Source organism: Tribolium castaneum, chromosome 2 (assembly GCF_031307605.1).
Source record: "Tribolium castaneum strain GA2 chromosome 2, icTriCast1.1, whole genome shotgun sequence".
Taxonomy (NCBI): Eukaryota; Metazoa; Arthropoda; class Insecta; order Coleoptera; family Tenebrionidae; genus Tribolium; species Tribolium castaneum.
In genome coordinates this window covers 18,123,142-18,148,949 of record NC_087395.1, presented here as the reverse complement: position 1 = coordinate 18,148,949, position 25,808 = coordinate 18,123,142, and the positions used below count along the sequence as shown (strand labels likewise).

The following is a 25,808-nucleotide window of genomic DNA, read 5'->3' as shown; positions in this document are numbered from 1 at the left end:
AATTGTTCATTATGGAACTGAAAGTAGTTTCACAAATAGAACTCCTTTTAGTAAATTTTTACGAGTTGTATTGGCAGTGCTGGGCCGGGTTTCATCAGTCATCACTGTAATTTTGTGTGTAATCTGTTAAGTCGTTTATTGATAAAATTAACAAAATTAAGAGAAAATAGTTTGAACAGATTTAGATAAGTTACACTAAATAAAAACAAACAAACAACAAAAATAAAAAGTAGAAAAAAATTGTATATTACACTCGTTTTATAAGACTTAATTGTGGCACTCATTCAAATAGAGCACTCCTTCGTCGCGCTCCAAAACCATAGAACCTCTTATAAAACTCGGATAATATACTATTTTTTTAAAAATGCATTAAAAAGAAAAACGTCCTAGCCTCAGTTTTGTATCTGTCATCCAAGATAAATGAATCTAAAAAAATAGCGACATATCTTTGTAACAAAACGTAATGAAAATTATTAGGTATTTAACCCCTTTAGGGGGTAATTAACTATATAGAATAACACTGTGACGCAGATTACGTAAGTATGCAACATTTCAATACATTCGGAGAACTGGAACCCTCTCAAATTTGGCTTGGAAAATATGAAACAGACAGACAGACAACAAAGCAAGTTAAATAAAAGTTTTTAATAAAAATAAATTGTAAATAGAGAAGGTCGTAGCATCCAAAATAAAATTGGAAAAAAAACACAGTTCTCCACTTGAAAACTTCAGTATACAATATTCGAAAACGATTTAGAATACAACGCACATTAAAATATACCACGGAGAAAGATAAATACACAATTAAATAAAGATTATATAAAAAATGTACTATAAAGAAAAACATCCAAACATCTGTTCTGTCATCCAAGATAAATGAATCTAAAAAATAGCGACATTTCATTGTAATAAAACGTAATGAGAACCATTAGGTGAAATATATATTACTATATTAACTATTAATTATATTAATATATATTTCCATAAGTGAGTGAACAATGCGCTAAATGCGCTAAATGAAATGAATCTAAAAAATAGCGACACTTCTTTGTAATAAAACGTAATGAGAACCATTAGGTATTAATATATTTCTATAAGTGAGTGAACAATGCGCTTTTTACACACACACCGTGACGTCATAATGTCTAACATACACGGACAGTGTATAAGATGCGGTATGTAGAAATCGAAAATCCCATTTTAACCGAACCAAAAGTTTGAACACCCATATAGAATTAAATTGTAACGCAGATTACGTAAGTATGCAAAATTTCCATTCATTCGGACAACAGGAACCCTCTCCAATTTGGCTCGGAAAATACTATGAAACAGACAGACAGACAACAAAGCAAGTTACATAAAAGCTTTCGATGAAAAAACTGTAAATTCGTTATTAACTTGAGAACTTAAGTATACAAAATTGAAAAACGAATTAGAATACAACGCTCGTCACACTTTTAATATACCCCGGAAAAAGATAAATATACAATTAAAAAAGCAAAAGAATTACTATCCGTAAAACATACAAATTAACAAACAGAATAAGAATTATTGTAAAATTAAAAATAGGAAGGCAAATTCATAATCAGTTGCTCACTAAAATTCGAAAAATAATTAAAACTGTTCAATTGTGTGCAGTATATTTTATTTAGCACAAAAGAAATTACTCATTCAAAAACTTCATGAATCACGCACTTGATATCAGGCAAAATAACCTTCGATTAGTAGCTAACTATGTCTGGATAAACATAATAATAAAGAACTAAAAATAATAAATTTCATCGTCCTCTTTCGTTTTATTCATTCATAAAGCTAATTTCATAATTATGATGATGGGATTAGTGGAAATTACACTCATAAAGGAGAATCGATTCGTAGGTTATGTTGAATCATTAATAAATCGTAAAAGGTTTAAACATTGTGAAACAAATACGTTTACCTTATCGCCACCGTATTTTGAAAGCGCTATTTTAAATTCCGGCCACAATTTATCACGCAGTTTTGTAACTATTAATCGACTCCCGATTCATAAACCAATGTTTTATCTCATCCCGTTACAAAATATAAGCCAATCAAAAAACTCTACGGTCGAATTGATTCATTTTTCGAAACAACAAGCGCCACTCGGAGTAATTCGCATTGTTCCAGAAGTTTTATTATATTACAACGAACGAATCGTTCGCTTGAAGGTAGAGAATTCAGTTTAAGTAGAGAGGCGGTTTCTTTAAACAAACTCGTGTAATTGGTTGCATATTCGCAAGCTTAAAAGTCCAACTTAATCGAAATCGGCGCGTTCGTGATTAAAATCGCAGCGAAATCCCGTTGTCGTTGTCGGTTTTCGCACCATCGCAGTTCTTCGAGTTTTGTTTGTTTGGCTAGGTAGTTTTGTGGATTCGCCCTAAACTCGGCGATGACACCGCGCGATTAAAATCGAATGACGTGGTGGAGAGCACCGATCGATGTGATAATTAAATGCGGCGGTTTTTCGTCCCGGAACCAGCAACGGCAACGAAATCGCCCTAATCACCATCATTAATAATTCCCCATGCAAGTGCAAACGAGCCAAAAGCCGCCGCATCTATCGATTCGCCCCGTCCGGAAACATCCATCTTTCGGCGTGAAAAATCGCTGATACGGCAAAAAAGCGCCGCCGGTTTGGAAAGCACTCGCCCTGCGGCGACAAATTGTAAATATTGACTCGCATACACAAAAAAGACGCTCGGAGGGCCGTGAGAAACGCCGCACGGGTCCCCAGGCGCCACAACTGCATGCCTCATGCCTGCAAGCGGACAAAGACTCACCTCAACGATTTTTCGGTCGAGCTTTCGATTTTTCGATTTGATTTTTTAACGCCAACCACCCTCGGAGCAGCACGGTAGCCAACTTAATGCGATCAAATAGCACCGAAAACGTGAAATAACCAAAAAGCTTGTGCGCATAGTCGCCCCGGAGTCGCAGCTTCCCGGTGCCCGAAGTGTTACGTTCCCGCCGTGGTCCGGACGGCTCCGGGTCGGGACGTGGCGGCCTCTCGCGACCGGATTCGGCCCATATTGATTTTCCCGCCCTTCGTTTCGTCTTTCTCTAGTAAATGAGCCATAAATTATTATGCTCGCTACGGCCAAGGCTGAAAAATCGACGAAAAATCCACGATTTTGTACAGTCTCAAACCGGAATTATTGCCGGAGACTGGAGTCGGAAATTTCTATTGTACGGAGAGAATTGTTCCGATCTATAACTGGGTGTATTGTTCACTTGCGAAAACAAAGATGTGGAGCACTATCGGTTCGGAAACCGCAAATACCGGAAACGCGATTCTGTTTTGTTTGAGCTTTTTCCTCGCCCGGAACAGGGAGATTAGAGCTGCTTTGGACGTTAGAATGATAAAGCGGTCGAGATTTGGCAATTAGGCCCCAAGTTGTAAGAAACCTTGGATTAGGTTGCCCTAAACCGAGCGTTAATAATACCGGAGTTTGGGGGCGATGATGAGATGAAAATCGGAACGTCCGTTCACCTCTTGCGTTCGGAGGTCACCAATTAAAAACACTTGACATCTGCTATACGTGTTTGGAATATTATCGCTCAAAAAGGTATGAAATTCCATGTGCAATAAACACAATTCTACGATCGCATCTGATTCAAAAAGCAAATCTCTCTCGAAAAAAACTGAAAGCGTCGAGCGAAATTCCTCTGACCCACATTCTCGGGTCAAAGCAAAGCACAGGACGTCATTACTACTAATTACTCTCTAGTTTCGTAACCCGACGCATTCTTTTTCTCGGCCTCTCGAAAGTACAAACTCATTAAAAAACACGTTGAGTACAAAAGACATTGTTTTTTCTCTCCATTATGTTAATCGGGGACGATTATCAAATATTTCGTTAATCCGACGAGAAGAAGGAGGAAAAATAATCGGATCGGCGGAGATTCAAGGTTGGGTTTGTCGGAACAAAAGAAAAATGACGTGAATTTAATTTAGACGCAGAGACACCCCTAGAGTTCGCTTCATAGACTGAGAAAAAATCTTTAATCGGATTAGACGGAGTAAATTATGGAATATTACGAACCGAAATGAATATCCGAGCAATTTATCACAAATCATCAAGACGAAACTCTTAACGAACATTTTACGACGACAAACTTCAAGACACGTCCCCCAGATTTACGAAATTGGGGCACGCAGGGGCGGCTCTAACTCGATTGAGGACCGGAATCAAGACAGGCAATTTCAACCCCTCGCAGAGGCCGCTCCTCTATTCCTTTGAATACAAATAATAAATAAAAACCACCGCCTTAAGTTATTAAAAACGTAATTAAAACGTTTTGAATCCAACTTGTCCTAGATGCGAAAATTAGTTTCGCTAGAAGCAGTCGTGATAAATTGTAAAAAGTCTCGCTCCCTTCCAGATAACGTCAACAATTTTAACTAACTTTAAAAATTAACCCATTTCGCGTCTGTGCTTGCATTTTATTTTTTAAAACTGTACTTTTCATACGAACCAGTATTATTTTATTACTACTTGTTTCCTGTGACAACACCCTGCCTATTTCAATTGGTTTAATAAAGAAATAAAAAGGTACATACGACTATGTACTTACATACCGGCATCAAAATTCAAAATATGTTTACTTTATTATGTTTAAACAGTGTTTGCAAACGGAAAATTGATATGGTACTGAATACTGATTGAGAAAAAAAACAAGTAGAAACTCATTAGCTAGAATATTACAAATTAATTAAAACCATTACCGTTTTTTCTACAACTAATAGATGACCTTATTTAATAACTTTTTGATCTACATATTGTATTGTAATTCTAGAACTACGAGTAAGTAAAAGTCGCCTCAAATTGGTGTAGGCAGTCAAGGTAAAATCTTTAAAAAAACGCATAATTATTATCGTTACAGTATGGTCCTCACTTTCCACGAGATAATAATAATTAAGTTCAATTATCTTATATTCGTCTACAAAAAATCATTATTTTCTCGGTAAAATTTTTGGATAGCTTTGGATAGAACCAAAAAAAATAATACCCTTAAGGCCCGGTTCCACCAGTGAAAGTTAAATTTTGTTGTAAAATAAATCCACTGAAATGATTTTAACTGTTGATTAAATTTAACCAAAGCTGGTGAAACCGGGGCGTAATGAAAACATTCAATTTAAGTATAAAGTCATTTATAATTTTCGAATTATTGGAAAAAAACGGAAAATTGTTATTTTCGTTTTAATTTTGTCAAACAAATACTGAAAAAAACTAGACGTTTTTAACTAGGATGTTCTTCAGGCACTTTTTTACAAGGAATCCAAATCATTCTTGATGTCAGAGTTGCAACACTTTGGTTTTTCTTATGAACGCCATATTTGACACTTATATTTTTGAAAAGGGTTTTTATTACCGACTACACTAATGTATCACATGATATATGATTGAATCTTAAATGCTGATAAAAATGGAGAGAAAAATATTTTTGCGAAGAGTGCTTTGGAAAAAACGCCAACAATTTTGTTTTTAAACAAACTAGATTTTGGAAGTTTAATTGAATTTAGATCTAGAACGTTTACATTTCCGTAAAACTTACTTACTTAAAAATTAAAAGACATGATAAGCTAGTTTATTCTTCGCAAAACAAAACAAGACAAAGTTATAAAAATTCTGCTTGCATACTTAATAGGACTGTCAAAAATTTAGTTTGTTAAAAAAAAATTGGAGTTTTTTTTCCAAAGCACTCTTTGCAAAAACACTTTTTTCTTAATTTTAATCGGCAAGTAAAATGTGATCATATCATGTGATACATTCTTGTAATTAGGAACAAAAAAACTTTTCAAAAATACAAGTATCAAATATGGCGTCCTTAAGAAAAACCAAAGTTGAGTGTTGTAACTCTGAAATCAAGAACGCCTTGGAAAAGGCGATAACAAATTTAGATTTCTTATAAAAAAGTGCCTGAAGAATGTTTTACTTCTTTTTAGTTCTTTTGTTTTTCGCTTAAAAAAATAAAAACGAAAATTACATTTTTTTTCTCAATATTCAAAAACCAATAATCAAATCAAATAATCTCATCAAATTTTCTTTCAGATAATTCTTCAGTATGAAAATGTGCAACTTTTCCCTAATTTAACCAACCTCGTATTATTTATAATAACTGGTAGAGCTCGAAAAAGGGACGCCCTGTATACAGAGGATCCTAATTAAAATATGCGCCCCCTGAATTCTCCAGTATCGTCCAAGAAGACCCAAATTATATGTTAGTTTCAAAAATAATTCTGCATTCCTCTGATGCCCAGAGCTACGCCTTCAAAAATTTTGAATACCAAGAGGAATCGAGTGATTTCATTTGGAAGCCGTTCTCATTGTCTATGCAACCATCTACTTAATTTTCACCAATTTATTGTCGAGAATCACGAAATTATTTTATGACCCTTGAGTTTTTAAAAATTGTCAATCTAGAAGCCTCTCGTTCAAATTTTGAAACTTTTTTGCTATAAATTGACTCATAACTGTTAACTGTGCACATATTTCTACTTTTTAGAGTAACAAAACACAGAAACAAAAAAAATAAGTAGCAAATGGAAAATGAATGGAAATCAGACGGAAAATCATTTTGGAACTGATTATAATTGTCTATGCAACTATGTTTTTTTTTTCAATTTTAAGCGATTCCTTTTAGAGAACATTGCCTAAATTGCTGTGAAAGTAAATGAAAATAGTTATGAAAAAACAATTCAATTTAACGAATGTATTGCTCAAAATGTCCACCTCCAAGTTCCATACAATCGATTTTTAAAACTTTTTAACACTTTGCAACATTTCTGGATTATCAAACGCATCACTAATAACTAAATTTTGTTCTTTACTGTGTACCATTTTATGAATTTAATGACAACAATTTACGGAATCAAGGAGAAACGGTGTAAAAGATTCGGATAAAATGACAATTTTACCACCTTCAGCTCAATTCCTTGTTACTTCAGTACGTAAAACCAGTAGTGCAACTAAAATAGCATTTTTTAGTCTATCCATTCCAAAAAAACTCTTCAAAATTTAAACCAAAGTATTTCAGATTGACAATTTGGAAAATTTCTGTGAAACTTGAACAATTCAAAATTATTAACAACAAATCGTTAAAACGTGAAAAAGTACAGGGTTGTATAGACAATAAAAGTAGCTTTAAAATAACCACTCAACCCCTCTTGCCGTTTAAATATTTTTTAAATAAAGATAGCTCTGGAATCAAGAGAAATGCAGAAATAAATCTGAAACTAAAAATAAACTAAAATTGACCTGTTTTAGTATCTTGGACAAAATCTAAAATTTTAGGGAGACTATTTTAGTCGGGACATCCTGTAAGTCCAAACTTATTTACAACAAAACAGACAAGTATGGAAAGTACTGCATTTAGTTCTCTTTATTTTATAATTTTACTAAACAGAAAATTGCACATTTAGTTCTAAAATTTAAAACTTCTGTGGTTTCGTTCAATCAAATGCTAAACAAGATTGAAATAGGTTATCGTGGAACTTCCTTAGAAAAATAAAGAATCAGCGCGTTACCTAAAGCCCGATTACCTTTCAGACAGCGCAGCAAACTGCGTCAAAATGCCGCATCCAACTTTCTTTGTTATTATAGTCATTATGTAATTGCCATAATCAAAATACTAATTACGAGTCCTTTGATTATGTAAAACGACATTATTAATAACAATAATGGCGTAGAAAACATGATAACTGGATTTGGATACATTTAGCAATCGAATTCAAGTACCATCCGAAAATTAATTAATTAGTTTATGGGAAACTCCGATATCTCCAATGCAATTCGCGGCAGAGGCCGAAACATTACACGATAGTGATTAATATCAATGATTTTGCCTCCACCATCGTGAAAGTGGCCAAATTAATATTTTACGATACATTGATACCGATCTACAACATTTTTCTCGGTCACAAAAATAAAAGAGAGATTATCCTGAACGACTCAAATAATGTCAGCTTTATACTGTTATGTTGTTCTTGCTATTTATAGTCTGTAAATATTTACACCTGGCATAAATTTACAAGCAATTATAGAGCTTCAGAACGATAAATTTTCACCAACTCCTCCTGTAACATTTCTAATAATAAAAATATAATTAGTATTTTCTTTCACGGCATTTAGTAATTATCGCCTGCCATTGTAACCTTGAAAAGGAGTGATTTCACAAATTTCGAAATTTAATAAACCAATGAAAATTGTATAGCTAATAGATCTCGCCGATTATAACAAAACACGTTGCACAAATGTTGATTTACACAAAGCACAAATTGAATTATTTCATCTCGAAATTGGAGCAATTAAATATGTTCATGCGGGAAAAATGACTGCTGTGTTTGGCTCAAACAAATCACTTTTGCCCTTTGGCTCAATTATAATAATAATCGAAATGGAAAGAGCGTGCCCTTGACTTGTCGTTTTCCACTCTTATCGAATGATTTCGACGGTTCGGACTACAATTACTCGAGAAAAGTCTCGTCCCTGTGCGTGATTTCGCAACAATGATGCTAGTCGTTTGTTCACAACTGGTTCACCTACTTATAATGATTAAGTGAGAGTTGAAGTCCCCGCTGTGCAACACCACCGACCGTTCATCCTCCCCCGATTATTATTGACGTACGACCGTTCACGTGGACTGAAAGACTTGAACCGTGCGTCGCTTCGGTTCAGCCTCTGAAATATGGCGTTAATATTGCGAAAATACCAAACGAGAGACGACTTCTCCGAATTAAATTTTAAAATCGATAGTTATTAAATTTTCATGAAAGGAGCTTGCTAAAGAGACCCGGAAAATAAGCATGACTTTATGGCTCGGCCGAGATAAAGGCCAATGGAAAAATTCAATTCGATGACCGTAATTAACGATCGCTTCCAGCCCTTAAGGAGCCCTCAGCCATCATTTTTCATTGCGCCAAAATAAGAAAAAACCACACCTTAATAATAGATTAAGACGTGAAACGCCCATATTCCTCGGGAATTCACTAAAAGCATAATCAAATTTTTCGTAGAAACTCGCAAAGGAAAGTTATTCCTAATTACTCCTCTTCAAACAGCCATTTGCTAATACGCCCTAATTATGAGCGCCATGGACACTTTTTAGCTCCCTTCAGAAAGCAAACAAAGCGACCATCTCGAAAATCAAGGTTAGTTTATTAACGGTCGCTCTCATCCCGTTAAATCACCTTGATTTGCCTCAAATCGCGAAAATCTCCCTGTCAATAAATTACCGGCAGCTTCTAGGCCATCAATTAAAACTTTTCGCCGGCATTATTGACCCAAATTAAAGGTTTCAAAAATCGCAAGTACGCTTCCTGGTGATGGAACGCAGCTAACCTTCCGAAATCCACCGATTGTTTGTCGGCCTTCCTTGCATTTCCTTGAGCCCTTTTCTTGGCAAAGGTCAGTAAAAGAAAAGTGAACGCGAGTTCAAGGACAACGAAAGTGATTAGCGTAAACACGTTACTTTCATTTCGGCTCACCTTCCTTTAGAAACTTTTTAAGGGTCCTCGCTGAGGAATTACAAAAATTCCGTCTGTCTGTCTAAACGGATTAGGAAAGTTGGGAGAACAACAGGCAAACAAGTTAAAGGCCCCGGAAGGGAAAATTGACATCGATAGAAGAAAAAACTTTCCTTTCGAACGAATTAATTAACGAGAGGGACAAAAATTTGGTTTTTAATTCCCCACCAAAGCAGGGTGGTTTCTAATGCAAGAGGAAAACCGGCGATGGAAGCACTTATAATGAGTCTGCAAAAGGAGAGGGGTTCAGAACAGTTGGACTGTCCAGTTCTTGTACACCAACATATGAAATTTAAGTGAAAGACATCGAAGGTGTTCAGCCAGTGTTGTTTGTGCGTTCAGTTGTGCAGCGGACTTGACCACGGCCACCATGGGCCCCATCGTTGCATTCGCTGTGATTATCGCCGTTTCAGGTGAGCCAACACAGTTTTTCCGAAAGAAAACGACCTTCGTTCGCATCCCAGATAGAGACGTTTCCGAGCAGTTGCTCAAGAGCTGCCTAGATTCTTGTCAGGTGCAAGATTGCACACAACAATTATGTGCAATTATAAAACTGATGGCAGATGAAACCGCATCGCATTATTTACACCGCACACATATAAACATATTTACCTACTTTAAAAGTTCAGTTCAGAAGCGCCGAGGATTACTAACACACTTTCACTAGTTGCGCACCTAAACAATTGTAAAATATGATCATTTTTCCATTTGTCATCTCGCGGTTACATCATGCGCGGCCGGCAAAAAATCAAATTTCTGAAAGTTTCGCATGGAGGCAAAAATCCACCTTCAACAATCATCTATTATTTATCGCGCCTCTTGGGAAATTTTCATCCAGTTCTAAATTGAAATTGACATTTAGATGTGATCTAGAAGTTGAATGAAGTGTTGCCAATCCCCGAACAAATAAAATTGCAATTATCTCGGTGAGAACGTGAAAGCATAAAATATAGATGCATCAAACCCCTTTATTTAATTAATCGAGTTAGTGGAACATTGCTTGATTCAGTGCAGAAAATTGCACGTTCGCGACACGCCACTGCCGATCAATTAAAACCTCTTTAGCCGTCTCCTTGCATAACTCCTCCGAAACCATCACGCAGTGGGCGGACGAAGATGCCCAACAATCAGGCTTACGTAACCGTTTTTTCCTCCCCCCAGGTGGCGTCTCCGGCGCTCCCTATTTGGGCAAATTCATCGGGAAACTTTCCGAATTACATCACGGCGTCTCCGGTGAAGTTTACGCGGTTGATGGCCGAACTTTATACCTGAAAGATTTCACTTACGACGGCCAAGGCCCAGGTAATACACTTTCTTCCAGCCAAAATTTGAAAGTCGTCCGAAAAGTGAAAATCGCTGAGCCTCGAGCGTCTTTTTTACAGCGGCGTATTTCTACGCCAGCACGTCGAGGAACGCCAACAGCGCCGGATTCCGATTAAGGGACGAAAATGGGAGTCCCGAAGTGATCAGGCGGTACAGGAAGGAAGGCGTCACTCTCACGCTGCCCGAGGGCAAGACCCTCAACAACATCAAGATCTTCTACGTGTGGTGCGAGGAGTTCGAGGTAAAACACCTTGGAAAACTCCCAAAAACATTCCATTTGCAATTTAAATACAATGCATATCTCATCTCGCTCTTTAATAAATGGGCCATAAAACGCTCATTTGCATAATAAAAACGGCCTTCGGAATTGTGTCAAAACGCACGATTCGATTAAATCACTGGCAATGACACCGGGCCTGATCAAAAATCAACATCGCTTGCAAAACCCATTAATGAATCCACCAGATTGCTAAATATTCAAATGAGTGTTAGCGAAACCATGAATGGATACATCGTTCCTGATATCTCGATATTTACAATAGGTTTCGACAGGCGGCGATCTTATAAATTTCGCAAAACTTGCAATTATGCAACGCCGCATGCAAATTTTCCATCATAACGAAGATATTTGCGCCGCACTTCGACTCTCGGAATTCCGAATATTTCCTTTTCCGCGTGCGAACATTAATAATGCCGCTGCTGGCATAAATAATCGCATTAACATATTCGCATGCACCTGAGCCCCATTATTGCGGTGCCAATTAAGACGATTATGCGAAAAAGAAAAATTCCTGTCCCCTTTGAAATGTAAATAGTGTAAAAAATTTGCATATAGACGAGCACCCACCCACCGCCGGCGAGTCCTTTTTAGGCAAAGAACTTGTTCGATTGCAGGTGAACTTCGGCGATGTGAAAATACCCCGCGGTTTCGACTACCCCAAGCCCCAGAAGATCGAGCCTTTGAAGGGGGTCCACGCGATCTCGTCGGACCCCATCGTCATCGTGGACGCCCAGACGCTGCTGGTGCCGAACCTGTCGTACGACGGCGAAGCTCCAGGTGAGTTGTGAATTACGTGACGGCGTCCTTTGAAATTCTTGCGCTTTTCGCGAGATAAAAAAGGCCTGATTTATAGAGAACGGTTCTGACGGGGAAACATGTTAGGAAACAATTCCGACAGTCGCGTAAGGCAATCCGGAATTGGATTTGTAGCGTGCACAAATGCACTTTATTGGCTGGAAGCTTTCGCGACGTCGATCCATAATAATTAAGAACGAAACAGATCTTCGCTCCGAGTCGTAAAGACGCGATTAAGTCGAGAAAAGATTTGCTGTCATTTCCAGCGACTGGAAAAGATTCGCTCTTGAAGGTCTCGCTGTAAACAATTTTTTCCGCGCAAGATGCATTTTTTGCAGCAGTATGTAAATCCAGAAGGACTTCCACTGACATTTCCTATTAACTTAGCGCTGAACTTCCGTGTGAAGCATCATCACGACCTCGAAGCTATTTGCGAAAATTTGCACAGTAAACAACAACAAAAACGAAAGTAGCACTTTCATAAACGTACTACTGGGCCCTCTTTCAGTTTTAATCGTTGCACCATTACCAGCATACAAAACCACAAATCCAGAGTTAAAGTACATATTACGAGGTAAACAACCTCTCAAATTGCACCGGTTCGAGCTCGAAAAACCTCATTATAATCCTCGAGAAATATTCGCAGACAGCGCTGGACCACAAGCTGAATAGTTTGGACCGGAAAGTTGGCTGAAATACTGCTTACAGCAGAAAGTCCAACAGCAAAATTTACAAAGAATCTAATTATAAAATCCAAATACACGACATTTCCATCAACCGGCCGGCGAACAACCTGATTATTTAACCAAAAGCCTGAACAAAACAAAACATTTATTTTTACAAAAGAAAGATAAATGCGGATCAGATTAACTGATTACAGTGAATACTTTTGTTGTTTAATGTCTTCCTGCATTATTATCTGTTATCACTTATCATTATAAGATAATGCATCCTAAGCACAGGGACGGATCTTAGCAATTTTATAGGGACAAAATTAAGTTTAGCTCCTTTTTAACGCAATACACTTTACATTAACTAATGTAAAGGTATACCTCAAGAATTTAAAATGATAAGATTATAATTTTCTTAATTTTGTTGCAATCCAAGCATTTACTACCTCAGGTGTTTAGTGGAAAAGGATACCAAACTGATAAAAATAATAATTAATGAAAACAAAAAAAAAATAATAAAAAAGTAGCACCGTAATAGGCTAAATAAAAATAAAAGTGTGATCTAACGGTCCTACAAAAAAAACTACTTAAAATAACAAAAAATTCATACCGAACGACACAAAGGTGGTGTCGTACAAGAGAAAATTGTGTGTTTCAACAACCAGAACAACAACTTAATACAACAAGTGCTTTGTACGGCAAAAAACTGCAACAAAATAGGCGAACTCCGGGTTGAGAGCACTGTAGAGAATTTTTTCAGTAGCCCAAATATATAGAAACAAAATAAAGATTCGGGACTTACCCACAAAGATACAGTGGTTTGAGGGTACAGTCGTCGAATTGCGTTTTCTTCAAAGAGAAGCTAAAATTTTTTGTGTTTATTGTTAGTTATGATGTAGATAATTGTAGAAAATAATAATATAAAACAATTTCTCAAAGAATTAGTTTAGTTTTGGAGTAAAAATATCGTAAATTTAAAAATTAAACGGAAAATTACAAAAATTTAAGATTTTTTACTCCAAAATAAAGCTACTTTTTTGAGAAATTGTTTTACATTATTATTCTTTACAGTCATCTATACCATAAATAACAATGAACACTGAAACTTTTAGCCTACACTTGAAGAAAATGTAAATCAAAGAGTGATCTTCAAACCAATGTTTCTTTATGGTGAAGCCTCAAATCTTCTTTTTGACTTCTCTACAAGTAATTCTCTACAAAATGCTCTGAACTGGGCTTTTGACAACAGAATAGAACAAATTTATGAACTTTGAGCAAAATTTGTGAAATAACATGAAAGCATAAAAGTAAATAAATAAAAAAGGTGACAATAAAAAAAATTAAAAAAAAAATAATAAAAATTAAAAATATTTAATTTAAAACAAATACTACAAATTGATACCTACAATGCTATTCATGTCTCCTTCTATTATTTTTGTTGCCTATGAAATTTTTACTATCATGCAATGTTTTATTTTGACGTTCACAAACCTTAATTTTAACTAATTATTATCGTTGGTTAAATTAGTTAAATTATTATTTTTGTCGCGTAAAGTTTGGCATGAATAAGATTTATAATTCTTATTTTATATGTGATTTCCTTTTGTGCAAAGAACTAGCGGTATACGAGTATAAGTAAACACCTTTCAGTTTATAAAAAAAATTTCTGTAAGTGATTGGCGATTGGAATCCTATAGTATTTTAAGTAGTCAAAAATAACACTATTCTTAAATTCGTAACTTATTTTTGATGAAATTTTTCAAAATAATAAATGTGTTTCTACTTAATAATATAATAATAATAAATAATATAATTTATTTCCAACAGACTTATTAGTCTATAGTGGACAAGTAACAACACAATATACCAAAAATGTGAACAAAATTGAGACAATTAAATTATACAAAACATTATAAATCACAAAGAAAAGTATTCTAGAAGTTTGACCTTTACAGTTTTAATTTGGATTGGAAATTATTGAAGAAAATATCTAGATCTACTGTAATACTATTATATAATTTAAAACGTGGAAAATTCAGATGATGTACGGTATTAGGGGTGGAAAAATAAAATGTAAGAGGATTTTGGTTGTTTGCTCTAGGTACTATAATGTTCATTTGATCCAGAAGGTCAGAGCTGGTAATCTCACCACATAAAACTTTTTGCAGAAAAATTACATAAAGAACATTTCTCCTACTTTTTAATGTACTTTCATTTATTTTTTTAGAAGATCACTTATTATAAATTTTAAAACATAAATATTTAGAAATTTTTCTTAAACACATTTCCTTAAAACTGGCAGAATGGACACCAAATAATACATTTACATTGAACAACGTATAACGTAATTGCTCGAAAGATGGAAAAATTATGTAATTGTTGATCTTAATTTTGGCCCAAAAAACATTCTTAATCAAATATGATTGCTTTTTTGGTAGTTTTTGTCAAAATTTTGCAAAATAATTGAGTTTGCAGACCAAAAATATGCATAAATACAAAAAAACACCATTTACATATTCAAGTAGAAGGTTTTTAGCCTTATTATTGACGAACAAACGAAGTTATGCTTTTGGATGAAAATGTGCCATTCAATAAAACGCAAAAGCCAATTTGATACATAATTTTTATGTTTGGACTCAATTTAGTGAAATTTCAGCTCGATTTAGCAGAATTTCGCAAAAAACGTTTTTAACTTAAACGCTCCTAATATGCGAAAATTACACTATTTTCTGTAATTTTCTTATTTGTTTTTGACGAAATTTCACTAAACAATCTCGTTGTTGTGTAAGAGATTGGAGTAACATTTGACTCCTTTTAGTAATTAGTACAAGGCAGATGTGTTTTTAATTTGAAAATTATTACCAATTATCATTAAAGCAAAAGGAAAATTTGTTCACGAATTGCAGCCGACTTTTCCAGTAGTCTATAGGAGAGACGAAAGATTGCATGGAATGAATCATTTTAAAAAAACAGACATCTCGTAGTTTTACATTCAGTAGTGATTTGTTAATATTTTCTAAAACTGTTTACCAGTGAAGGCAGGAATTGCAAATAACTACAGCCAGGTGTGTCATAGGACAAGACCACCGACGTTACCGTATTACTTAATTCGAAGAGAAAAAGTACAGACAAGAAATAAATATTCGTACTCTCTTACCCAATGAATAAGATGGGTATACTATTTCATATTGGAGTATCAAATGTTTGTGAGTTATGACAACCGAAGAATTTCCTTTGACCTACTTCTCCCGTAATAATTCTCAGCTTGTCTTTTACAAAAACAATAAAAACCAGCTGCTTTTACGAAATAATTCCAAGGAACCTTGTTTAGGAATCCGCAGTGCATTTCGCGCCTTTGTTGCAGATGCGAAATTCTGGGTGGGTCGGGGCCCCAAGCCCTCGCCCCAGGGCATCCGCGTGCCTGACGAGAACGGCAAAATGGAGCCCCTCCGTCGCTACGACCGCAAAACGGTCGTCCTCACCCTCCCCGGGGACCTGACAGTGTTCGATATCGGCCACTTTGGCATCTGGTGCGAAGCCTTCACTGTCGACTTCGGCCACGTGCAGATCCCGCAAAACGTCAACGTGCCCCCCTCGCTGAAGATGCTCGGAGTGAGCCCACAGGTACGATAAACCAGCGAAACTCGTGTGTAAACCGACGAAACCGGAGTGCCGTTCCAGCTGAAAGACTGGCCCTAATTTCCCTTGCTTCTGCTGATGGTCGGGTGGTCCTGCTTCTGCTATTGTCCTTCCCCCTTGAAGACACTAACGTGTTTCTGGTTGTTACAGAAGCGACCCCGTAACTTTGACATCTCGAGAGAGGTGTCGAGGCCCCGAGTGCCGCTAGTGGGGGGACAATTAGAAGCGACCACCTTCCGGCCACGGCAATTTCAAAATTTCATCCAACGGCCGCAGCCGAGTCAAAATTTCGGGCCGTTCGTGCAACAACAGCAGTTGTTGACGCCGCAACAGATTTACGCACAACAGCGAATCGATCAAAACGTTTACCAACAGCCGCAGTTTAGACAGCCGGTGCCGTACACCCCGTTTAATTTGCAGCAGAGACAGTACCAGGAACAGCTGGCGTACAATCAATTCCTGCAAAACAAGCGGTTGCTGGAAGAACAGCAGATCAAAGCCCAGCTCAATCGGCAACACAACAGATTCGATCTGGCCGCCGGCGGCCAAAACGGTTACGTGCCATTCGGGTAAAGGCCACACGCGGACCATAAATTTCGGGCGACCCTGTACAGCTTTATCTAACAATAATTTATTCTAATATTTATGTGACAATTTCAGTGATGGGCAGTATTATCTTAGGCTTGGTTCACATTTAATACCGGTTTTTGTACGTGATATTTCTGATTGATTGAAGAACCAACTGAACTTCTCGAGGCTATCTCTATAAATACTTGATCGGTCTCACCTGAATGCACTTTAACGTTTCACCTTGAAAATAGATTAAGGTTAGCATAAAATTATCATTTCGCACAACAATCTCGACATTTTTCCATGCAAGGCTAGATAAAGGCGTCCACGCTCGTGGGTACTCTTTTGACACACAAAAGAAAAATGAAATTTTCACTCAAGGACGGCGAAGTGGTTCAGGTGTTAACGCAAAACTCGTTTTTAACATATTTTATTAAGTTTAGTTCAAAGCTTTATTCGAATTTCGTGCGGTCTGATTGATTTTCGAAAAATTAGGTCGCCCTTGCCCCGGCTGATTCAATAACAAATTGAAACTTCATCACGGAATCATTTTACTGAATTTATTATTAGGGCTTTACGGAATTAAAATTTAATTGAAACTAATGACCCAGCATGAAATTCGCGCCGAGGCCAGTCTCTCTCAGCTGTAATGCACTTTTACACATGTGTTTTATCGTACTCTATATTTATATTTTTATACTTTATACAAATAAAGGCTTTTTGTACAAACGTCCATAAGGCGCATCATTGAATCTTCCCGATCCCTCTTGCACCAGGTGCAGACAGCCGTAAATGTCGCATGTAATTCAGCAAAATTAATCTGTTTCAGTCGAAGCTGAACTGCGAAGTTTTGTACGATGACCTGGCATTTGAGGTGCGATGGGCGGTCGCCGGAGACAGTATTGTTTTGCAACTAGTTGCAAAATTAGGTAAGTCAGCGTGGGCGTATTGCGCAACTCTTCGCCCTGCAAATAATCGCGAATTTTCGCGTAAAAGTGAAAGCCGCAATCTTGCATTTCCTGCATCGGCGGAAAATGCCCATAACGAGATAAAAAAGTGGACACAGCAACGCTGGCCCTGAACTGACAAAGACTGGGCCAATTGTGACCGCCAGTTGATGCTAATTTCTGCACGACCTCTCCTATCAGACGCGAACACGCATCAAAAGTTAATTGGGTTAGAACTAACAATAGTTTTACAAATTAGTTTATTTATGAGATGGAGACCGATCGATCTCCATTCACCGGCCCTGACCAACCACTATGTGCACTAGATGTCAATTACCTGAGTCATAATAGTAAAGTTCACGGAAAAAAGATTTTTTCGCCGATAAAATGCAACGAAATTTGCATTTTCGTGCGATTTATCGCGATGGAAAAAAATTACTACAAAGGAGTTGCGTCACTACGAGCCTCTCGACGGTCTATTGACCCGCGCTAAATTGGATGTACAAAAATTGAGCAATTTAAGTAATTAAAAAGCAATCGAATCGAAGTTTTTTAATTGGACGTGGCAGTATTTTCCGGTTCGTTTGAAAATTTGAACGTTAAATTTTATAAACAAGATTCCGAACAACGCAATTTCATAGTGTAATTCCGGACGACCCAATCAATTTGATCGCGTTTGAATGACTCATTATTTTTCAATTTTGCATCAACTGAGATTTTCCGTCTTCAACTACCGTCGGCGAACTTAATCAAACGCGAACATCACGCACAAACATTATTACTTTTTTATTCGTTACGTTTTACGGCTTTTTCATTGCGCTCATCCTTTTCGAAAATGTTATGATTTATGGACGCACGACTCTTACATAACAAAGGACGTCCGACCTTTTGCAAAAATCTCTTGTCCCTGACTGCCCACTCGCCAAGTTTAACGACCGGAGAGAAAGTCCATTTCACTTTTACTCGACCCACAATTAAAAAAATCTTTTGCAGACGATAGAGAATACATGTCTTTTGGCATCTCGGGCGATGATTCCCGAAGCGAAATGATCGGCGGCGACGTGGTCGTTGCCTACGTCGACAAGGAGACCTCGAAAGGCTCCGCCGAGGATTACCACCTGGCCGCCAAATCGCAATGCTCCGGACCCACCGGATCTTGCCCTGACAACCGGCTGCAGGAAAACACCAACAACGCGCGCTTGCTCAACGCTGCAATGGTCAACGGCTACTCCATAGTGACCTACCAGCGGCCCCTCAAGCCCTCGGATGAGTACGACCGGCAGATCCACACGAACAGATCGCAGGCCATCATTTGGGCCATTGGCCCCCTCAACCAGAGGAACGAGGTCTCCTTCCACAGCCACTACACCAAAGGCGACCAGTTCCTGGACTTCGGACGCCCGGCTAAATGGAACTGCCCCATGCCGGAAGGCGAGCAACCATCCATGAAACCCACGACTGCGGCGCCTTCGAGATCACGTAACACGGAGAAAAGACGGGGAAGTACCAACAGGAAGGAAGTCGCTGATAACGAAAGAAGTGCTTCCCGGCCGCGGCAAACCGAACGCCGACGAGGAAACAACAAACCTGTTCCAACTCCGGCCCCTGTCGCAAAAAGAGACGCTTGGGACATCCCACCGATCAAGTGCTACGAACCGGAAGATGGGGTTTTCTACGCCCAGATGGGCCCCACCGGGGGCAAGAGGGGGTACCCTGCGATTACGGGGCACGTGGGTTGGGGGATTTCATGGTACATTAACGGACTGTTAATCCCGGAAATCAATGTTGTCCGAGGGAAAACGTACACGTTTGTCGTGGAGGGCGGTTTCGACCCTGAGGTCGCGGCCAAATACCATCCCTTCTACATCACCGATGATCCTGTGGGAGGATACGAGTACAAAACCCCCGAAGAGAAGAAAAATGTGAAGATTTTCGCCGGCGCAATTGCCGGGAAGGACGGAAGTGTTAAACCTACAGGAACGGGAAGACTGTGCCACTGGACCCAGCAAGGCGATTTGGAAGCCGATGATTTTGAGTCGTTTGGGGCTTATCAAAGAACACTCGAGTTAAAATGTGACCAAGGCGAGCCTGGAGTCATCCAATGGACTCCGGATAAAGACACTCCTGATACGGTCTATTATCAGGTATTTTTTAACTGGGGGGAAATTGTTTTGTGAATTTTGTTTGATTTCAGTGTTTCACGCATCGTTATTTGGGGTGGAAGATAAACGTACACGACAAGTGCGACGAGCAGCCTGCAGCTAGCGAACCCGAAGCTGCCATAGTTCCAGCCCCCGCCGACCTCGAACAAAGCCCCTCGATCCGGACCGAATCAAGGGTAAAACCAAATGCTTTAATAGTTGAAGATTCAGAAGATAAGAATAATACAACAGTTTCAGAAATAGCCGCCGTAACAAATGATCCCGTCTTGATCCAAACTCCCATCTACATGACGCCCGTATTTTCCACATTTACTCCTTATTTATTCGACACTCCCGTCTTCTACACCCCATATCAACAAACTTTCAAACCTAGCCCACTTTTAGAACCTATTGGGGAGGATTTCAGGCTTAAATCTATACCTTCAGAAGCACCAAACGAAACTACTCTTCCGCTTTCCACTTCCACTTCAACTCGAGCTACCCCTACAATTAGCGACAAAATCATAGTTGCCACCACTTCCGACATTAAGCCAAAAAACCAAAGTTTTCTTGTTCCTCCTAAGTTGGTATTTCAAAATAACTTTGTAAAGCGCAGACCGGTAAGACCGAAGCGACCGTACTACCCGGTCGTACGGGTCAAAAAACCGATTTACAGACCACAAATTATGACACTGCAAAGGCCACCCCCTTTGATGGATCCTTTGCGGTTCTCAGAATCGCAAATCAAGTATCGGCGACCGACATTCATACTCGCCAAACCCAGACCCGTAATCGTGTCAACACCGCCAAGTGTCACAGTTAAGAACGTCCAAATCTCGCCCCAACAAGCCTCAACTGACAAAGAACCACAAACCACTTCATCGCCACTCGAAACAATCAAACCGGCCGTAGAGAATTACGCAAATCGCCTAAAACCGGCGCTAAATACCGGCTTCCGACCCGAATCGGTGGTAATTGAAGGCGGCTTCAAACCAATCATCACGAAAGCAATCCAAAAACGAATCGATGAACCCCAACTTGAATACGAGAGCGAGGTTGGAGTCATAAACCGCGGAAAAACGCGCCAGCCACCACAGCACTTCGAACCGGTGTTTGTTCCGTCGCCGGTCGACAAAGCCAAGCTTAAACGGCCCTACGTGAAGAAAGTCATTGTGAAGCACTCGCGAAGCATTCAGGACGAAGAACCGGTCGCTGAAGCCGCCGAAAGAGTCGAGTCTTACTATTTGCCGCCGCAAGGGAAACCGCCGCAGATTAGCGAAAGTCGCCAACCGTCCAACATAGATCTTGAAGAGCCGGCGAAATTAGATCTAGGGTCGCCACCGGACGTGGTTGTAACTTACGACGGTAAGCGAGTTTCCGGTGCAAGTCTCACGGCGAAAATCGCCGACCGTTCCAGCATTCTAGACATGAGGGCGTCTAAAGCCGCGGAACTTATCAAAGCCCGACCGCAATTTGTACCTTTCAAAGGTGAACTACCGCCGCTTAATCCCGAAATCATCAACAAGAACGCGCCGCAATTACAATCGCGAGGGTTAATCAACAGAGATTTAGAGACGCCGCCGAGCGGTTCAACAAAACTGAGTCCGATAAGACATCAAAGAGGGGTGTAGGCCGCAGTTCGTGGTTATCTAATGCTTTTTTATTTTAAATGATTGTTAAATAGTTTAGTAAGTTTTGTGTCGTTATTTTGTGTAAATAAAACAATTTGTAGTTGTTTCATGTGATTATATATTTTTATACACTAAACACTTACAATCTTAATACAAGTGCATTTTTATTTATTACTGATTGAAATTTATGGCAATTAATCAATCGAATCCAACCAAATCAAATATAAAAATTTATACAACACCAGCTAAGAAACGTTAAAGAAAGAAAACAACACAACATTGGTCCTAATCTTTTTCTGTGGCGTTCCCGTTTTCTTTGGGGGCGGAACGGCTGCGAGATCTAGACCTGGATCTAGAATTCTTATCGCCAGTTCGCGACCTGCTTCTACTTCTCTTTCCAGACCCAGAACGCGATCTAGAACGGTTTCGTGATCTGCTGCGTGATCTAGAATTGCTTCTGGAGCGACTCCTGCGATCACGCGAACGACTTCTCGAACGACTGCGTGACCTGTCAACACAAAACAGATCCCAACGTGAAAAAACACCTGCTGACAAACAAACTCATCCAAACAAAACCCCGTTATAATAAAACAAACATAAAAAGTTGATTTTTTTTACGATCAAAAGGGTTCTGTTTAAATGATTCGAGTCTGAGACTACTCCAAACTACGAGTAAGTACGAAACTGGTTAAATTATTGTACAGAATCGTTGCCTTGAGCACAATTTGAAAAAATAAAATACTAACCTGAAAACGTAAAAAGGTTAATTTAAGTCGCGCATTTTTGCGTCCTGCATAAGTCACGACTGCAGTTAATAAAATCGAAAACTACGACCAAAACAAACAATTCCAACAAAAAATATTTACAAGTGATACAATTTCTTGACTCTGTCACTACCAAAAAGAACAATTTCTCCGGTATATACAGAAATTTTGTTTTTTCAAAAAATTGTTAATAAACTGTGTAGACAAATAGAATCGAGTCAAATGTTAAAGAGAGATATTTAGATGTAAGTTTTTACCATTGTCTGTGAGCTCGTGAGACGTGAAGTTAACATTGTAGGTAGAGGTAGAGTAAATCAACTAGGTAGGGCTACACCCGAAAGAGCTGGTAACTCACTGGCTCACTAGCAGTCTCGTATGTATAATGCAGTCGTGTGCAGACAGAGTGAGCGATGTACTACGTGGCAGCTCTACGCAGTAGTCAGCGGGAGAGGCATACAACGAGACGAGAATGAACTCAACGCTTTACCTTACTATCGGCCACAGACTATACCTATAAACATGGCATCACTGTCAGCCAATCACACCGCTATGCGGCTCGCTTTTATACGCCCATTACTGCACAACTGGACCGCCAAAACCACCAATTAAAAACAAAAATAACAAAAACAAAACCCGATAAATCACACGATCCAATTGTACAGCAAATTGATTCAAAAATAAAATTAACAATAAAAGAAAAAATACAAAATTAAATTAAACTGACTTAACGACTAACGGACTGCGACCCCCACAAAGACAAATAACACACCTGTGCCTTCCACCACGTCTATATCTATTACAGTCTCTTGCATAATGCCCCCTGTCTCCACATTCGTAACAACGGTCGTCGGGATGGAAAGGCCTCCCACGAGATCGAGGCGGGGGACCTCTATAACGGCCGCTTCCGCTCTTCCCGTTCGACATCTCCACACGAGCCCTGCGGCCGCAAATGGTACGACCATCTGCAAAAATTTGGCTCATTAGACTCTTTTACTGATTTGAGATTACTTATAAGTGAAATTGTTGGTTGGAAAATTGGCACATGACGAAAAATTTTGTTTTTGTTTCGTTTATGTCACTTATTGAGATTTCCATGTTGAAACATGGTTAAAATTTTTAGTTTTAGGAATTGTTGACGCACATCTGTCCTTTCAAAGCATTATTATTAAACACCTGAGAAAATGTATCGCTACTTGAGTCTAAAAATATAATCCAGAGATTCTGATAAAAACAGGTTGCACGTAAGCACACTGTTATGAGCATAAGTTAGCTTCACGCAACACAAATTGAATAAAAAATCATAGATTAGGTAAATGTACACCGAGGGAATGAAATAAAAGAAGCGAGAGAACAAAGCACTCTCCTATGGTCTGCTATAAAAACATGCTAGTGTATTTTTTTAGAATTTTGCCAATTTCTTTTAACTAAAATCAATTAGTTAATGTTAAGGGACTGAATAAATATACACTGACGCTCAAAAAATTCGGGACACCTCCAAAATTTCTGTTGTGGTGCATGCAAAATTATCACAACTTTTAAATTGTGTTTTGCCAAGAAACATCTTAGCAGTGAGTAGAGTAGTTCCTATATTGCTATTAAAAAAAAGACAAAAAAAAAATCCAAATTTAAGACTAATAACAGGGTGTTACAACCAAGAGCTCTTATAACGTTTTTTAAACGATATGGGTTGCTTAGGATGGGTGTGAGAACTATTCTTGAGGAATTTGAACAAACTTATCATCCATAAAAAAAATTCGACAATGAATGGTGCATGTGATTCTATACATTCGAGGATATACCTATGTGGTGATATTGTCCAGTTTTCAACAAACACCAAATCGGTATGGGTTTCTAAAGATATACCTGCGCAGATCATGCAATATTACTGCTTTATTAAATCCAGCTCTGGATGATATGCAGTATTGATTGAATGGTTTGTTCGGACTTTGCCACAAGTTTTCCAGACCGTCTGGTGATGGACTAAATCTAGTCTCATCTGTAAAGAGTACGTTCTTACATTCTCAACTCACATACTGGTGTACTAATTTAAGTTGTGACCTTTGATAGGCTACCATTAATTTAGGGTCTGCTGCTGGTCATTTAGAAATCATTTAGCTTCCTTGAGTCACCTCCGAACAGCTGGAGGTGAAATTTTTACTTTTACTTTTTACGAACGTCAGCAGCTAATCGTCCAGCAAGGATGGTTGATGACAATCCACTGAGTCACATTGTTATCTGATAAGCAGTCTTGAATAACAAAATACAATTTAAACCAAAAACAACCTGATAAATAAAAATTAAAAATAATTAAATTAATTAAGTAGCTACTTTAAATTAAAAAAATAGTGTCCGGATTTTTTTAACGGCTGTGTATACATTATTATTTCTCTTATAATTCTTGAAAGAAAGGATGCTTAAATGTTGTTTTGTGCAAAAGTAATAGTACTAAAAACAGTGTAGAAAAATCCAAATGCGTCAAATGTTTGTGACCCGTATGTACTTTAATGAAACTCATTAAGGTACAGATTTCGTTTTAAGACTTCTATGTACATATTTTCAGATTTCTTCCCCAAATTTCAAAAACTATAAGAGGTATTGAACTTGTCCCGGTTTTTGTTTCCATCTCCAAGCTGTTTTCCTTTTTCTTGTTCAAATTTAACTACATTTGTTTCAAATAAATCAAAAACTACCAACACCATCTTCTTTTATTACATAAATTTGCGTAAATTTGCTTGTAGGAATTTTAACACTGACATTTCCGGTTGATTTAAAAAAATTTAGGTTGGTCAAACTGGGCACAATTACTTTGGCTAACCTGCTTACCAGTATCGCCAAATTAAAATTCAGTAATAAAAATACTGAACAAAAACCTTCACCTTTAATGCAATTTATAAAAAAGCTAGAAGAGTGGGTAAAATCGATAGGAGCAGGTTGTGCGTTCCCCACACTAACAACATGGAGGACGCCTACACGCCCATTTACCTCAAACACCCCTTTACCAATTTCGCAAAGCAAATACATACCCAGCCCCCTTATTGCATCTTCTGCATCCCTGGCGTCCTCAAACTCGACAAATGCGAACCCCGGCGGATTCCTGGCCACCCACACGTTCCTCAAAGGCCCATAATATCTGAACGCGTCCTCCAACTCTTGCTTGGAGGCGCTATTTCCCAAATCACCAACGTAAACTTTACAATCGGAGCCGTACCGTGACATTTCCACAACTGGAAGAAAATCAAAATGAACTTTATCGATCGCCAAGGACGCGCCCGGTGTTTGTTTACATCCACAACAAATCAATCACATAACCACAAATACCTACCTCTAACGCCACTTCCACCACTTCCAGAACACGTAACTCTTAATTACTCAAGGCAAGATAATAATTATCACTTTTATTTTGGAGTTTTTGATTATTTCTTTGAGATTTTCAGCGCGAGCAACATGGAGCTTCGGCAAACATTTTTTCCAAATTGCCAACCAATAGGAACGCGAGGATT

The 25,808-nt window shown here is 38.3% G+C and overlaps 3 protein-coding genes across 9 annotated transcripts in view; 1 reads left to right on the top strand and 2 right to left on the bottom strand.

Annotated features, from left to right (window-relative positions):
* cpx (complexin) overlaps nucleotides 1–25,808 on the bottom strand; it is a 148,578-nt gene that overhangs the window by 117,860 nt on the left and 4,910 nt on the right. The window contains exon 1 of one of the 4 annotated variants that reach the window (XM_008201693.3): nucleotides 2,802–2,921. The exons of 2 other annotated variants lie outside the window; for them this stretch is intronic. The gene's annotated coding sequence lies outside the window, so the exon portion shown is untranslated. Of the gene's footprint in view, nucleotides 1–2,801; nucleotides 2,922–25,808 lie in introns of those variants that run through there. One more of the 4 variants, XM_015983535.2, reaches the window with a different exon arrangement.
* Skel (Skeletor) lies at nucleotides 9,761–21,651 on the top strand. Of its 2 annotated transcripts, XM_008201691.3 has the most exons (9): nucleotides 9,761–9,960; nucleotides 10,709–10,849; nucleotides 10,930–11,111; nucleotides 11,765–11,927; nucleotides 15,981–16,240; nucleotides 17,655–17,754; nucleotides 18,766–19,916; nucleotides 19,967–20,110; nucleotides 20,166–21,601. In XM_008201691.3, the coding sequence occupies exons 1-9, from the start codon at nucleotides 9,918–9,920 to the stop codon at nucleotides 20,175–20,177; spliced, it is 2,196 nt and encodes a 731-aa protein (XP_008199913.1). In that variant the 5' UTR covers nucleotides 9,761–9,917; the 3' UTR covers nucleotides 20,178–21,601. The 2 variants fall into 2 exon arrangements, with proteins under 2 accessions (XP_008199913.1, XP_968712.2); XM_963619.5 differs by having other exon boundaries at nucleotides 9,764–9,960; nucleotides 19,967–21,651.
* Nucleotides 21,639–25,770, bottom strand: LOC657225 (serine/arginine-rich splicing factor 7). 3 transcript variants are annotated; one of them, XM_015983531.2, is made up of 5 exons: nucleotides 25,631–25,770; nucleotides 25,332–25,532; nucleotides 23,078–23,270; nucleotides 22,566–22,819; nucleotides 21,912–22,052 (listed from the first exon to the last, which is right to left on the bottom strand). In XM_015983531.2, the coding sequence occupies exons 2-4, from the start codon at nucleotides 25,522–25,524 to the stop codon at nucleotides 22,792–22,794; spliced, it is 414 nt and encodes a 137-aa protein (XP_015839017.1). In that variant the 5' UTR covers nucleotides 25,525–25,532; nucleotides 25,631–25,770; the 3' UTR covers nucleotides 21,912–22,052; nucleotides 22,566–22,791. The 3 variants fall into 3 exon arrangements, with proteins under 3 accessions (XP_008199911.1, XP_015839017.1, XP_015839018.1); XM_015983532.2 differs by having other exon boundaries at nucleotides 22,566–22,813; XM_008201689.3 differs by lacking the exon at nucleotides 22,566–22,819 and having other exon boundaries at nucleotides 21,639–22,052.